At 29.1% G+C, this 16921-nt stretch overlaps 2 protein-coding genes across 2 annotated transcripts; one reads left to right on the forward strand and one right to left on the reverse strand.

Moving 5' to 3' along the window:
• Positions 1-1510: 1510 nt before the first annotated feature.
• Positions 1511-2617, forward strand: PGO_130580 (hypothetical protein, conserved; the record flags this gene model as incomplete). The annotated part of the gene is made up of 1 exon (XM_028689574.1): positions 1511-2617. The coding sequence occupies one exon, from the start codon at positions 1511-1513 to the stop codon at positions 2615-2617; it is 1107 nt and encodes a 368-aa protein (XP_028545375.1).
• Positions 2618-4448: 1831 nt separating this feature from the next.
• Positions 4449-7619, reverse strand: PGO_130590 (hypothetical protein, conserved; the record flags this gene model as incomplete). Its single annotated transcript, XM_028689575.1, has 1 exon — positions 4449-7619. One exon carries the CDS (start codon positions 7617-7619, stop codon positions 4449-4451), a length of 3171 nt encoding a protein of 1056 aa, XP_028545376.1.
• Between the last annotated feature and the right edge of the window lie 9302 nt (positions 7620-16921).

The raw sequence follows: 16921 nt of genomic DNA on the forward strand, positions 1-16921 counted from the left end.
AAGCACCTATTTCTCTTTTTCTTTTTTTTGGTTCCAAATAACATGGATTACACTTCAGTCATCCCCGTATGCACATTTTTAAATCAAAAAAAAGTAATTCCACTAAAAAGGGGGAAAAAATAAAGTAAAATAATATCGAACAGTTAATTTAAAATTTCAAATGGAATATGCAACATAACTGCAACAGGTATGTGATTAATATTATCGAAAGACTATCTTATCACATACGAGTCACCAACAAGCCCCAAGCGAATATGCACACATAAAACAAATATATATGAATGTGTTACATATGTGACAATTTGTAATTATGGACAATTTCACAAAGTTATAATTGCTCTGGGTTAAAGAACATCAATCCGCTTCCTATGCATTTTTTTGTACATTTACACATTTTAGCCACCATGAAAAGGCCTATTTATTTTATTTTATTTCGTTTGATTTTATTTTATTTGATTTTATTTTATTTTACTTTTTTTTTTTTATTTTTACCTACATGCAATTTTATATAACTCCTTTTCTCACACGATTTTCAGCTGGCTATAAAGCCCGCTAAAAGAGAAGGGAAAAATAAAAAAAAAATAAAAATAACTTATGAGAAAAGAAAGAAGCAAAACGAATTGTTACCACATCATGAAAACACTAATTGATGAATGAACAAATGAAACAAAGGAGGGTGAAAAAAAAAAATGTCGCTTCGGAATTGACGCACACTAATAGCGCGAACTTCATGTGTGCCCCTTTATCTCTTTTTTGATTCAACTAGAACAACGTACTTATGATTCACTTATTCACTATGTATTCTTTAAGAGAGCGGACATAACAAAACATAGGGAAAAGGGGAGAGAACGGATTTAGGTACACACTCCCGAATCGGAAGGATTTTGGGGTATATGTTAGCTGAATTTTTATTTTTTTGTTTTATACTTTTTACTTTTTTATTTATTTACTTTTTTATTTTTTTATTATTTATTTTATTTTTTTTTTTTTTTTTGTTGCCACATCAAGAAGGCAACAAATGGTATGGTAACCAATTTGGTTTAGGCAATGCGAAAAGTTTAGAGGCAACGAAAGAGATTTTGCTTGTGTTCTTAACTGGGGAGGGATATGCTAAGAGTGGTTATATTGAAGTAAGCAGTTTTTTCCATTTAATTCCTTTTGTGTGCACATCCTCTGCCACTTATGTTGCTGTGTATATAGAACCATAGGTAAGACCATCTACATCTCCTTTGAAACTTAAATGACACGTGAACGAGGAATAAATGTTCTCCACCTCGAGGTGTACGTTCGTGGATATAAGCTCACGAACTAGTGCCCATGTTCATACCTTTAGAAGTTTAGAAGTTTAGAAGATTAGAAGTTTAGAAGATTAGAAGTTTAGAAGATTAGAAGTTTAGAAGCTTAGAAAATTAGAAGTTTAGAAAATTAGAAAATTAGAAGGTTAGAAGTTCATACGTGGACACAATCAGAACGCCGCACACAAATGCGTGTTCATAAAACCCTCCTGAATATGTTAAAGAAAGTGCAAATCCTCATTCTGCTGATTATCGGTGTAAATATAGGCATAATACCAGTACACTCTGTAAAAATGAAGAGTCTTCATGTAAAATTTAATGAAAGTTTGCATAACTGCTTTAACAAAATTACAAGTTCCAATTCCAGACATCACAAAAGGAACAATGTATATGCATATTTAAAACATCCCTACTTGCATATTCATCAAAGAAAAATTAATTATTTAAAAAACACCAATTGTATATACTCCAAATATTACAATAATGAGCCTGTATACAATACATACAATCCCATTTTAAATTATGACGTCCTTGATGTAATAAAAGTGTATGGAAGATTTGCTGAACACGGATACTATGAATCACTTAACATTATTATTGACATAAAAGATGATGAGGGAATTGCTGGAGAAAAGACTTATGGTATGACGAACGAGGGTAAAGATACAGAAGGAAAAGAAAATGGAATAAGCGATAGGGGAAATGAAAATGAAAATCGACTAAGCAATGACGGAACTGAAAATGAAAATCGACTAAGCAATGGTGGAAAAGAAAAGAATCGTAGTGAGGAAAATAAAAAAGGAAATAATAACTGGATAGACAAGTTCTTTACACTTATAAGATTTAAAGATAAAAATGAACGCAAGGAGATATACTGGTATAGGTATTTTTTAAAATATGGGAAAATGAATTTTACAGATTTTAAAAAACATTTATTACACTTAAAATTTAAATGGCCAAAAGATTCCCTATTTCCAACATATAACATTTTTTTATTCGAAAAAGGATTAAGCAAAAATGTAGACTCTCCACATATACGTACAAAGGTTGAAAATTACATTCAACATCAAGAAATAAATGAAAATTTATTGAAAACTTGTTTTTATTGTTTTTCACAAGGTAAAGAATATATAACTGCTCAAGATATATTAAAAACTTTTATTGGATGGAGAAAATATGATAAAAATAAGCACAAGGAAGAGGGTTCAAAATTTTGGTCTTTTTTTAGCAAGGGGAGTAGGAAGCCAGATTCAATAGATTGGTTCATGTTCAAAAATAAAATTGATTCTTGTACAATTCGAATGCACCAGGAGAAGAAATAGCCCCTCGCAGGGTTCACATGATGTGTGTTCAGTGTGTCCTATTTTTTGTGATAGGAGCAACCTGGGACTATCTATCGAGCTTTATCAAACGGGACGTGGCATTCGGATGCAACTGCCACATGAATCTGCTAGATGCAACTACCACATGATCCTGCCAGATGCAACTGCTACATGAACCCGCTAGATGCTCTAAGGGGAAAGATGAAGAATAGCAAAAGTAATTTTAAATGAAACCAGATCCACCTTTTATTAACAGACAGGAATATTTTGACAACCAATAATGCAGAACGACAGGGCTGCACCCCTTGGCAGGGAATCATCCAGTACGCCTTATCCGCAAGCGGGGTTACCCATATATATATATATATATATATATATATATATATATATATGTATGTCTCTATACAAATGTAAACATAATCGTGCATAAAACATATATATGTACATCCATACATAAATGCAATAATGCGTACCATTTTTTTGCAGAAATTTTTTTACAAAAATATGTGTTTGTCCACATATTTGACTGAAATTGTTGGCCACAAAGTATAACTCATTTTTCATTTCTTTTAAATTTAAGACGTGATATATTGTCAATTTTTTTGTAATTTTTTATAATCATTTTCGAATACAACTTTTGATACAATTTTTTTCAATTTTCGTTAATACACATATCCCTGAGCCAAGGGTTAATAACCTTTCACATTATGTGAATTACTTAATGATATAAATTTTCTCTAGGACGAAAGGATTATCATAAAATTGGAGTTATACAGATACAGGCTAAGTAGGTGTAAGGAAAAAAGTACATGATAGTAGCTTATGTGTGATTGACGGTGTTTTATCACTTTGCTGGGTTCATAAATCCTTCACGTTTAAATAGGTATTTTAAAAAGAAAAAAAAGAAAAAGATTACTCTGTTACTAATAAGCAGTATAAAAATGGCACATTTATCCACGCCATTATTACACATTTTTTGGAAAGAAAAAAAAAAAAAAAAAAAAAATTAAGGCATTCTTAATGCTACATTTGAATACTTCCCAAACAAGGGGATTGAAATGTGTCTTTTAGGGTCAAATAGACGATACATCACACAGGTCAATAAAAGTTTAGTTATTAAAAAAAAATGTACAAATGTTACAAATTTTACGTAAATATGACATAAATATACCACGGTGATACGTGTTATTTATATTTAAAAAAAAAAAAAATAATAATAATATAATAATAATTGTATATTTTTACAGCTGATTTTGGTAAAAAAAACAATGACTATGGTTAGTGTGTGTTTTACGTGAGAACAAAAACCGATGTAATAAAAAAAAAAAAAAAAAAAAAAAAAAAAGTGCAAAATAAAAAGAAAATAGAAAAAACTATTTTTAAAACAACACAAAAGTGTATTAAACACATTGTACAATGAGTGTAGGGGTGGGGGATATATGGAATGAAGCGAATACAAACTTTAGAAAAACAGAGTAGTGTTAAAAAGGACATGCATGCCTGCCTGCACGCGCGTGATTGCGTATATATATATATATATATATATATATATATATGTACACATTTTTACATGTACACAGTATCATTCAAATCATTAAAACGAATAAGGGGTTATGCACGGGAACTCTTGGTAGAGAAGTAAAATTCAAAATGGATGCTTCCGGATCAAGGTGAGTTAGAAGACGGGCAATTCGGTGAGGCGGTGGAAGAGAATGGTTCGTTTATATAAAAAAATGTAAAGATAAAAATATGTAAGCCCCCAATGTTTAAAGGTATATATGTTGACATTCATATTTTTTAAGTCCAAGAGGATTATAAACAAATATCCAGCTCAAACGCGCCAGTTCTGAATCTTCTTCTGATTATTCTTATATGAAGGTGTGTACTGGAAGTTCTTTTTCGTTAGGCGTAGAACAGAGGAACCGAACATATAAATTGATCCGAAGTTTTCTAGCCATACAGTTTTGTACAGAGAATGAGAACCGACCTTGGAATTTATAACAATTTCTGACCATACAGATGTTTTAAAATCGTAAAAGAACAAATCATTCCTGGGTAAAGAAGAACCTTTACATTCTCCACCAATTATGAACATATAATCATTAATTATGACACAACCATGTCTATATCTTTGTTCTGGTATACTTCCTTTTGCCATTATTTCAAAACATTTATTTGATTCGATATTATACAAGTATAAATTATTACAAAATTTTAAATTTATTTTGTTGCTATTAAAGCTATAAAAACTTATTCCTCCAAATATGTATAAATTATTTTTATAATATGTACAAGAGTGTCCTGCTCGTCTTCTCAGCCATTTAATTCTTCGTATCTTTACTCCATTCTTTATTAATGCACAAATATATTTGCACTTTTTCCTCTTAACGCAATTTTCACAAATAGAATCATTTCGCTCGTGGTATATGCTTGTATGTCTGCAGGATGCAATTTTATTGAGTTCAGTTTTTTCTACCTGAGTCATATAACTATGTGTACTTTTGTATTGTTCATCTTTTGCATCTACATTTGTCGTTTCTTCACCCTTGGCCTCTGCACCACATTTTCCAAAAATATGGTCATACAAATCATCGAACGTGCCTTCTTCTCTTTTTCCAGTATCCGTTTCGATCTTCGTATTAAATTTCTTATTATCATCCCATAAGTCGTAAGTGTAGCTAGACGAATCTCTGTTCTTGTCATTATTACAGTTTTGCAATAAATTCGCCACAGTAGATGTAGCAACAGTGGCTATGCTATCTGCCGTTTCTATACTACGACATTCATGATTCTGCTTATTTTGCACAGAAGTGTCCTTTTTATACTTATTCAATTGAACAGAATTATATTCATTACTAAATGAATCCTTGGGGGGTTCAAAAAAAAAGCTGTCTTTAAAATATTCATCTGAATTTTGTGTAAAATTTTCCATCCCAATTATTTTCTCAGTACATATAAGGGAAGATGTTTCATCTCGCTTAAAAGGAAGGGGATTCTTGTTTTTTGAATTTTGTATGGAAGCATCTAAATATGTGTCCATCAGGTCACGTTCTTCACATCTGATGTCTGAATTTATCTTTTCATTAATGGTACATTCGCATTCATTCTTTTTATCCTTATTATAAAATTTATCCTTATTATAAAATTTATCATTATTATAAAATTTTTCGATATTATCACATTTATTATTATCATCAAATTTATCGTTATTATCACATTTATCGTTATCATCAAATTTATCCTTATTATCAAATTTATCCTTATTATCAAATTTATCCTTATGCATATCTTTTTCTTTTTTACTCTGGATAACCTCGTCACTTCTGTACTGATATAATTCCATCCACCTATTTCGATAAAAGTCGTACACATACAAATCGTTGTAAATTATGTCCACATATTCATTTCCTCTTTTTACAGTACTTCCCTTTCCTCCAAAAAGATAAATTAATGAATAGGATTTGTCATTAACACTGCAAATTGAGAAAAGATCTCGTGCCTTTATTAACCTTTTCATTTTTTTAAAAATTGTTTTTTTTTCGTTCTGAAATAATTCGGAGAATTCTGTAAATTCACACAACTCTGAAAACTCTGGAAATTCAGAAAATTCAGAAATTCCGTTGATGTATTCATCACAGTCGTCATCCCCGTTATCATAACCCTCAGAATTTCCACAATCTACATAACCCTCGTCACCTGAGTTACCTGCATTGTTCATTTTATTCAGGAGCATAAACGGATCATTCGCTCCTGTCTCTTTGGATGTAGAATATTTTTTTTTTATTTCAATCTGTCTTGTTGCATTCTTTAGATGTGGCTGTTGAATTGTCTGCAAGTTTTCATCACATACAAAAGGATTACTTTCATTCTGTACAGATGCAACAGGATTTGCATCCCAAGAGGAACGTGATTCTATTTTCTTCTCTTCCTCTTCTACAGATTCTATCTCGTCACCCCCTTCGATATCATTCTTAGAATTAGTTCTCAGCATTTTCAATACTTGTGCAAAATCAGATAAATCATTCTGAGCCGATTCTACAACGATAGTACCAAAAATGGTGTTCATGTTAAGTACATTGACTTTGCATATATTCAAAAAATGGCAATTGCTACTTATAATAAATATACAATTATTCAAATAAACAACGTCTGTATAATTTATAAAAGAAATATTATTTAAGTGACTGAAACTTCCTTCAATATTCTGTTCTTTTTTATTTATATAAAAATTCGTTATTTCAAAATTTGGACTTCTTTTTATCGATATTTCTTCATATATATTTAAAAAAATATACCACACATTATTATACGGGGTATATAAATATATGCACTTTTTTATTTTGTCAAATATGTATATATTGTCATTGATAACACATACGCCATCGCATCTATTTTTGTAAACTTTTGCATCAAAACCGATATTATGAACGTTGAATTCGCAAATGTCTTTCTTTTTCGTCCCTTCATCTTCGTTGATGTGCACCTGTTTGGAGTTCACCTGTTTGGAGTTCACCTGTTTAGAGTTCAATTGTTTGACGCTCATTTGTTTGATGCTCATTTGTTTGATGCTCATTTGTTTGATGCTCATTTGATTGAAGCTCGTTTGGTTGAAGCCCATCTGTTTGATACACATCTGATTGACTTCGTCCATATTCTGATTTGATAAATTTCCCTCCTTATGTCTGTTTATGCCAAATGGGTAATTTGTCCTTCCAGTAATATTCACTATTCCCCCCATATTTGTTCCTTTCGCTAAGCTAATTACAGAAGATCGATCATTTCTTCCTTTTTTTTTTTTTCTATTTTTCCTTACATTTCTATCACCTAGTATTAACGTTCTTGTAGAAGACTTGGACGAACAGCTATTGTTACTGTACCCATTGCTGATATCGACAAAATTGCTAATCAAATTTTCATTCTCTATATTGTTATAATTATACGCATTAATATTTCGATTGTATATGCTCTTACTTTTGTTATAAAGGTAGTTGATAATATTCATACTTACATTTTTCGATAGACAAAATTTAAGTTAACGATGAATAAATCTGGACGACCACATACAAATGTGTGGATGGCTGTTCGTAGGAACATTCTAATATGTTCTCTTTAATGTTCCACCCTGTAGTTTCAGTAAATCTTGTCTTTGCCTTTTCTCTTTTCTCTTTGTCTTGTCTTCTTTTATTTTTTTAATTTAAAAATCAATTGCGCAGTTACCTTTGCAGGATTGATGCTTAGAATTTTTCTATTATTGTTGTGCCCTTCGAACACTTACGTTTTCTCCTTGTGTTCTCTGCACAACTTTTGATGTCTTCTCCCATATGCAAAAAAATTTTAATGTTCCTTAGAGTGTGAGAACAGAAACTATGCATACAAAGGTTTATGCAAATCCGAATGCGTACTTATGCTTGGGGTGCTTACGTAGCATTGATATTCCTTGTAAAAGCACCAATGCCATCAAAAGAAAAAATGAAACAGTGAAACAGTGAAACAATGAAACAATGAAATAATGTAACAATGGAATAAAATAAAATGAAGCAAAATAAAGTAAAAACTATTCTTATACTTTGGTTAAGCTTCTTTTAATATATTCACACCTATGTACTAAAGCATAAGTAAATTTTAAAAAAATATATATTTATTTTCACATGCAAAGGGAAATATAAAAAAAAAAAAAAAAAAAAAAAAAAAAAAAAAAAAAAAAAAAAAAAAAAAAAAAAAAAAAAAAAAAAATAAAAAAAAAAAAAAAAAAAAAAAAAAAAAAAAAAAAAAAGGTTTTTAAAATCCCCCGTTTCATTAAATTTTTTTCGTTCGTGCGCTTTTCAGCATATTATGTAGCAGCTCTGTAAGTGTCACGTATTTTTTACTTGTGTATATGAGTATATACAATGCATATGTACCTTCTTAAGTTCTAATGTTTATGCATATAAAAAAAAAAAAAAAAAATTAAAAAAAAAAAAGAAAAAGAAAAAGAAAAATTAAAAAGAAAAATTAAAAAGAAAAAAAAAAGAAAAAAAGAAAAAAAGAAAGAGGAAAAGAAAAGGAAAAAGAGAAAAAAAACCTTAAGATGGTAAATACGAATTACCAAAATTGCGAAATCGATGTGTGGCATAATCTCGAAGATTTTTCTTTTACTTTAAGTGGTTTTTAAAAACGGTGAGGAACAAACCTTTGCTAATTTTATGCATGCTCGTGAATTTATAGACCAAACCACTTGTTTTTATTATATTCAATGAAATTCCATTTCTTCGCTTCTTTATTTTCTTCCCCTCTTTGTTTTCTTCCCCTCTTTGTTTTCTTCCCCTCGTTGTTTTCTTCCCCTCTTTGTTTTCTACCCCTCTTTGTTTTCTCTACCCCTCTTTGTTTTCTTCCCCTCTTTGTTTTCTTCCCCTCTTTGTTTTCTTCCCCTCTTTGTTTTCGTCCCCTCTTTGTTTTCTACCCCTCTTTGCCTCTTCACCCGTTTGTCCCTTCCTTTTTAATCCCTTTGCGCTCGTTCGGTACAATGCACACCCATGTGTTTGGCCACTATGAGCATTCATAAATTTCAAGTGCTAAAGGGATAGAGGCATAACAATACCGGTGCTCCTCAACTCTTCAAGTTCATCAATTTGTGCTGTGTATATGTAGGAAGCGTTGCCATCCATGTATTATTATCCATGTGTATGTTATATAGCGATGGCCTTCATATACAAATGTAGCATACATTTGTCATCTCTTTTTTGCACATGCACGTGTTACATTTATTCCAAAATAGATAATATCTCGTTAAGTATGCCGTTTACCTAATGATTAAACTGGATGAACAATTTACATATTCATTGGTGCAACTTGAATTTCTTCTTTGAAAGTAGCCCAGAAGGATTAAGACGTGCATATGATGCAAATCGGTCTTTATATATATATATATATATATATATATATATATATATATTATTTCTAGACCCTTTGGACAGCGTCAGTTTGTAAATTTTTCAATCGTTTTTTTCTCATTCGATTTACAAAAAAGAGATTAAAAAAAAAAAAAAAAAAAAAAAAAATGTTTTTATTCACCCAATATGCCATTCATTTATACCTAAGAACACGAGAAATTTATAAAAATTCTATTACACGCATAATTTAAACATTGAAATTTTGCTACAATATATTATATGTGTTATTTATTAATATAGTGTAGTGAATGATCACTTTAACACCATACGTTGGTTCCTGCTATCGAGAAGAAAATATTTTTATACGCATTCATTATCTGCATCGAAACGAGAAAATCTGAATAGAGACCATACAAGGAAGAGCGTATGACCTGAAAAGCTACTGAATAAAAACCCCAATATGTAGAAAGCGAAAAGGAATGAAAATTATCCTTTTGCACAAGTACATGTGCATTATATATTTTAATTCCGTTGTTACTCGTATACATTTTTCTCTTTTGCATGTAAAGGCACATAGGTAGTTACCTCACCAAAATGGAAATTAGTAAATAAGCACCCGTTAGATCGAACAAAATTTAATATATAATATTTAACTATATGGCAAATTTGATCTGCAACCTTATACCGTTCATGCATTTTCCTTTTTATTTAAAAAAAAAAAAAAAAAAAAAAAAAGAATGAAATGAGTGTGAAAAAATAGGATGAAATGAATGTGCAAAAAAAAAGGATGAAATGAATGGGAAAAAAAAACAAATATCCATATCATTAAAAGTTACAAATAAAATTCTGTATTAAATATATATATTTTTATGTATGCGTAACACGCGCCCTCTCTTCGAGACGACTAAACTAAAAACTGCCGGAAAAGGATTATAAAAATATAAAATATATTCTATTGTTTAGTCACTCTTACGAGGTCTCATACATATTATAACCATTGATATAGATTTTTATATAGATGCTGCGAATTGAGCAGAAGATAAAAATAACTATTAAGAAAAACCACTTCACCTCTCTCTCTCTGTATATATATATATATATACAACTCACAACTAGTGAAGGTTACCACTGTTTTGTTGCATGCCAGCAAGTTTTTTTTTTTTTTTATTTTTTCTTCAAATTCCTAAACAATAGGTTGAATAAATTATTAGGGATCGTCAAGGGGAAGGAATAAGTTTACGTTCTCACAAGTATATATATAAGTATTTGTGTATATGCATGCACACACTTGTATATGTCGATTGGGAGTAAGCACATTTTTATGCGATTATGTATCGAAGATATGCAAAACATATACGCTCATGTCACTTGAACAACCCTTTAATTGCCTTATCATGAAATATATTCAGGCATATATATATGCATATATACGAATATATATATACACTATTATGTTCTTATATATATGTACATATTTAAACAACAAAAATACGTGGCTAAAGAATTGTTCTGTTTTGCAACTAACCATATTTTTCTATTTGTAAAAAAAACCGACTTCCTTCTCCCTTAGTTCATAAAAAAAAATAAATAAAATAAAAAATAAATAAAATATTTTTTTTTTATTGTTATTATTATTTAGTAAGCACTATTTTAATGAATCGTAAAAATGTGTTTTTCAGTGTTGCAAAAAGCCATGCAAAAGTAAAGAAACGCGAATAAAAACAAATGCGAAAAAATAAAATAATTAAGCGAATAAGTACTTATATATGCAGTCAAAAAAAAAAAAAAAAAAAAAAAAAAAGATCATTTCGCTTCATCCCTTTTACGTTCACGCTTTTGGTCTTTTTGCGAAAGTAAAATAGCTAATACAAAAAAATTCTACTCAAAAAAAAAAAAAGGGTAGAACAGAATAACAAATCTAACAGCCACTCATGCGGTATTGCCAAAAAGGAGCAGAACAAATTTGACAAAAAAAAAAAAAAAAAAGAAAGTAAGAAAAAAAAAAAAATAAAAAAACCTATAACATGGATTCAATTTTGCATGAATAATATGCTCTTTTTTTCTTTTTTTTTTTTTTTTTCTTTTATTTTTTAACACTTGCGTTTTTGGTAATATGTTACAAAGCAAGAATGTGCTTATATTACAACATAAAGAGCGCGCGTACTAAATATCTTTTTACGGCACCTCATCAATATGACCAATTCGAATACTAGGTTAGAATATAAAACGTTAATCATTTATTCATAAGTCTTTCGTTTCTTAGTCCTTCTGTGCAAGAACCGTACTCCCTTGCTACATTGAACTTTCTCTTTTTTTTTTTTTTTCATCATGTGCACTTATTCTACATAATAAGCTGTGTGGTTAGGTGCATATTTTTCTTGTATAAGCAGGAACAAGTGCATGTTTTACTTATTGCATATATATGTTTGCAAATATATGTACGAACTTATTCATGTGCAAGCATAAACATTTATTTATGTATATATATATTTATATATGTTTATATACATTATTTATATGCAATACCCTTGTTTGAATTGCCTGCGACGCCACAAAAAATAATTTGCGCTTTGACTTTTTCTTGATGTGGCATGTTGTACAGGCGAATAAAAATGCATAATTCGAAAAATACTGCTAGTGCTATGTTTTGTTAAAAGACATAAGTAATCAGTTGCTTCCCCGTTACTGGGAAAAGTTTATTCGTATATTTATACGTTAGTTTGTATGCTTATTTATTCATTTTGTTAATAAATTTATTTTTTGTGTATTTCTTTTTTTTTTTTCCCCAAGTGACAATAACATAGTGGAACTGGAAGGTCCATTAAGCATGCCCTCGTGTCCACAAATTTGCATGAAAGTATTTTTTTTTTTTTTTTTTTTTTTTTTTTTTGTGTGTATATGTGTGTGTATTTATAATATATCATATAATACAATACAACAATATTGCATAGTACATGTGTTCCTTTATTTTCCCTCAAATTTTCCTGAACAGAAATATCGCATATAGGGACAGTAGAGTATATGTGTACATGCTCGCATCAAGTATTCATACCACATGTTCATGTGAACGTAACATGATTTGGGACATAAGAAACGTATACATGATTATTAAAAATATCACACAGAGACGTGCCACAATGTGTGACAACTGTATAAACACTCCTTAAGTGTCCCTGTGGGGAATGTTTACTTGACAAGAGAAGCACAATCGTTCTCACATGCACGCTTATGAGTGCGCAAAATTGTAAAACCTAAATGATTCACAACATGCGTATGTATGTATATATATATATATATGTTATTTTATTCTTTTCGAAAAAGAACATTTGAATTAATGTTGGAACGTGTAAGCTTCCTTGTATTATTCACTTCTCAGCTTTTATATTATTATTTTCGATTCACCATTGAAGCTATTCTTTATTTATGCTTACGACAGTGAAGAGGACAAACTGGAAAATGTACAAACGAAGGGAAAATAATTTAGTACCTCTTGTTTTGCATTTTTTTTTTTTTTATCCTCTCGCTATATTCACTACTTCTTCAGGAATAAAAATATGTGCTTTTTTTTCTTTTCTCCCCCCGTTCCGTTTTATCATATTTTTTGTGAATTGTTTGTGCAAACCTGAATAAACCATACATACGTGTTTGTATGTATATATACATGTGTGCTTATATTTTTTTTTTCATTATGTGCCTTTGTGAAATTATGCATAATAATTTTTTGCATTCTTTTTTTTTTTTTTTTTTTCCTGCACGCCATTTTTCTTGTCCTTTCTTTCTATAAGTCGTTAAAGTCGTTAACATCATTAAATATAAAACAACGTGAAAATTATTTTGTTGTAAACAAAGGTGAATATATATTCACAGGGTTTTGAACTTTCAATAATACACATTTGTGGTAAATGCATGCATTCCTTGAATGTACCAACAGAAAAAATAAATGACGTGATTCAAGTATGCATATATATAAATACATATCATATACACTAATGACGTGAACAAAATAAGTATATGTATAAAGTGAAATAACGTACTTTTTTTTTTTTTTTCTTTTATTTTTTCTTAGTGTAAAATACACTTTTCTTTTCTTATGTATATGTCACATATATGCCCTATAACTGCTCGTGCAACTGGTTCACACTGCAGCCACTGTGCATTGTATTTTGAATTTAATCCGTATGATTTTTCTTACCTACATATGCATTACTCATACCTGATTTTTTATATATTGGATTTATCTACATGTGCATGCGGTCCATAAAGTAATGTGAATGCGATATAGTATATGTGATATGTACACATATATATATATATATATATTTATTATGCAAACTTATTTTTGAGACTATGCACATGCGTACTGATTTAATGGCATACATGTTTATGCGAATCGTTTTATATATAAATGCCTCTAAATTTTGATGGTATTCCCCTAGACATATATTTACCTCTTTGTAAATTCCATCCCCTTTCATCTCAATTTCATTTTCGAGGAAATAAATATATACAGAAGAACACAATTTTCATTTTTTTAAAATGATATGGTTGTCTGTCAAAAGTTGACAGTTGAATTTGAATGAATTCTTTGTGTTCATTTTTTATTTTACACTTAATTTTGTACTTTTTTTTGTACTTAATTTTGTACTTTTTTTTGCACGTAATTTTGTACTTTTTTTTGTACTTAATTTTGTACTTTTTTTTGTACTTAATTTTGTACTTTTTTTTGTACTTAATTTTGTACTTAATTTTCTATTTTATTTTTTATCCCCATTTTTATTCACATTTATATCCCCATTTTTATTCACATTTTAATTTCCATTTTAGTTTCCATATGTATTTTCATTTTTATTCCAACATTTATTCCTTTTTTTCTTTTATTTTTACAATTTCACTTTTTTGCTCCTTTTGATACCTCATCAATTCCACTAAGAATTCCCGTTCTTTTGTACTTCTTCTTTTATTCTACTTTTGCCTTTTGCCCTATACCTTTCCATTAACTCTTTTTTTTTTTTTTTAAATGAAGACCAACTTGTGAGATTTGATGTTGAACAAGTACAAAGCAAAGAGAGAAAAATTATAAACAGTAAACGTTTTTTTTTTTTCTTGAAAAAGTAAATATTTCTCAAAAGTAGTTATTTTTAAACTCCACTGTTAGTGGCAAGAATATTGAAAAAGAAAAGCAAAATAATAAGGAAAAGAAACAAACAGAAGCAAAAAAAGGAAAAAGGAATGTTTCCTTGTTAAAAGAAAAGGAAAAAGCACGTTAATTGGTATACACGTAATTTGCATGATTTGTACTTAAGTATACATGTACACCATATGTTTAAACACCTCTTTTTACATGCTTAAATGTTACGTAAGAACCAATAAATGTACATTCCATAAGTTTATTATAAGAAACATTATTTCATTATTATCCATAAAACATATGTTTTTTTTTCCTATTCGTCCTTAATCCATATTACATGCTTAGCCACACGTAAGTATTATATATATATATATATATATATATATATATATATATATATATATACATAATATTATATGTATAGGCTGACTCATTCTTACATGAGCTTTGTGCATACTTGCAGTTGATAAATGCTTACAAAGTTATATATATATATATATATATATATAAGTTTCACTTGTTTAAACACTAGTATAATAGGTATATTAATACGTACTTGTACGCATTTTTTCATAATTATACATATTTTTGTAATATATTTATACGTACTTTTATTTTTACATAACCTTTTTACACTTACATATTTTTACGTATGCGCACGTACGCATCCATAATCGCACATATACCTTTTCCCCATGTTTCATAACAAACATCGATAGTGAACATTTTTACATATTCACAGTGGATTGCGAATAAGCATACCGTAATAATAATATAAGTGAGGCATGGAGAGAAAAAAAAAAAGTACATGTATAAAAAATAGTAAGCGCCTAGAAATTTTTGCGTATTATCATCTCCCAAAAGGGACTCAAAAAAAGAACTTCTTTTTATTACGTAACTGTATAATATATACATACATAAATACATCGAAACAAACATAAATAATAATTATTTATTTTATTTTTTTAATATGAAAAAGAAACCTTTTAATTCTTAAAAAAGGCTCTTATAACGCACATTTAAAAATACGTGCATATTTTATATTTATACATTTTATGTATACCGTTCATTATTTTTTTTCCTCACCACGCCCTACCATTTTTGTATATATTACATTACCCAAACAAAATATACATTTTTAATGTAATTTAAAAAAAAAAAAAAAAAAAAAAAATAATGAAAAATAAATATTTGTTTTAAATGAAGTTGAAGTAATGATATTTTTATTGCATACTTGAAAAAAAAAAAAAAAAAAATAAATAAATAAATAAAAATACTTAAGAAGAATGCATGAACACGAAGTTATGAAGTTGAATATGAATAATATATATACTTACATGTACGTATATGCATACGTCATAAAAATATAATTGATTCATTATCCATTTTCATAAATACATGATAACATATGATTGTATGAATTTACATGAATTTATGTACATATCGAAAGCTAGAACGAGCCATATATATTTATACGAATGTATAAAACACACCCCATGTATGAATAATATATATATGAAAAAGTATGCATATATAATAAATACATGAACATAAAACGGTACACTCATATAAATATTTATCTATTTTACTTCATCGTGACGCATATTCCTATATGTAAATACAGGATCTTGTGTAAAAACACTGATTACAGTATTACCTTCACATAAAGAAGTACGACGAGAACCCTCTTTTTATGTAAAATCAAAGAGGAAGAGGAAATTTTACCCTCCGTTGTATAGCATATTTAACCCTTTCCATTTCTTGCAGTTTTTGTGGTGCACATGTGCGTTGTACATGTGCATGCGTAAAATCGTATAACAATTGTATACTAGATTTTCACGCATATTGATATGTACCATAAAAAAGGAATAAGTTTAGTGCATATCTACATAATGTAACAGGTGTATATAAGTATACCTTCATATACACATATTTTTGCTTGCATAAATAAGAATCACGTCACAATCGAAACAGCATTCTAATCAGTCGCAGAAGCACACACTTTCATATGTATAATACACAATATAAACTCACACATTGTACTTTATCCTTCATAAATCGAATTGTATATATCCTCTTATGAATTCTTGCATGATACATCATCCACTGTATATAGTATATACAACATAGCAGTTAAATCATCCCCGTATCATATCCGCTTCGACATATCGATGTCTTGACCAAGAGAGATACAATTCTCGTGGCATATATATGTATATATTAACACATAAAAAAGTGAAAATATATGTATGCACGCATAAATTCCTGGGGGGAATTTACTTAAATATATGAATTTTTACCAAAAAA

Source organism: Plasmodium gonderi, assembly GCF_002157705.1.
Source record: "Plasmodium gonderi DNA, contig: Chr13, whole genome shotgun sequence".
Lineage (NCBI taxonomy): Eukaryota > Apicomplexa > Aconoidasida > Haemosporida > Plasmodiidae > Plasmodium > Plasmodium gonderi.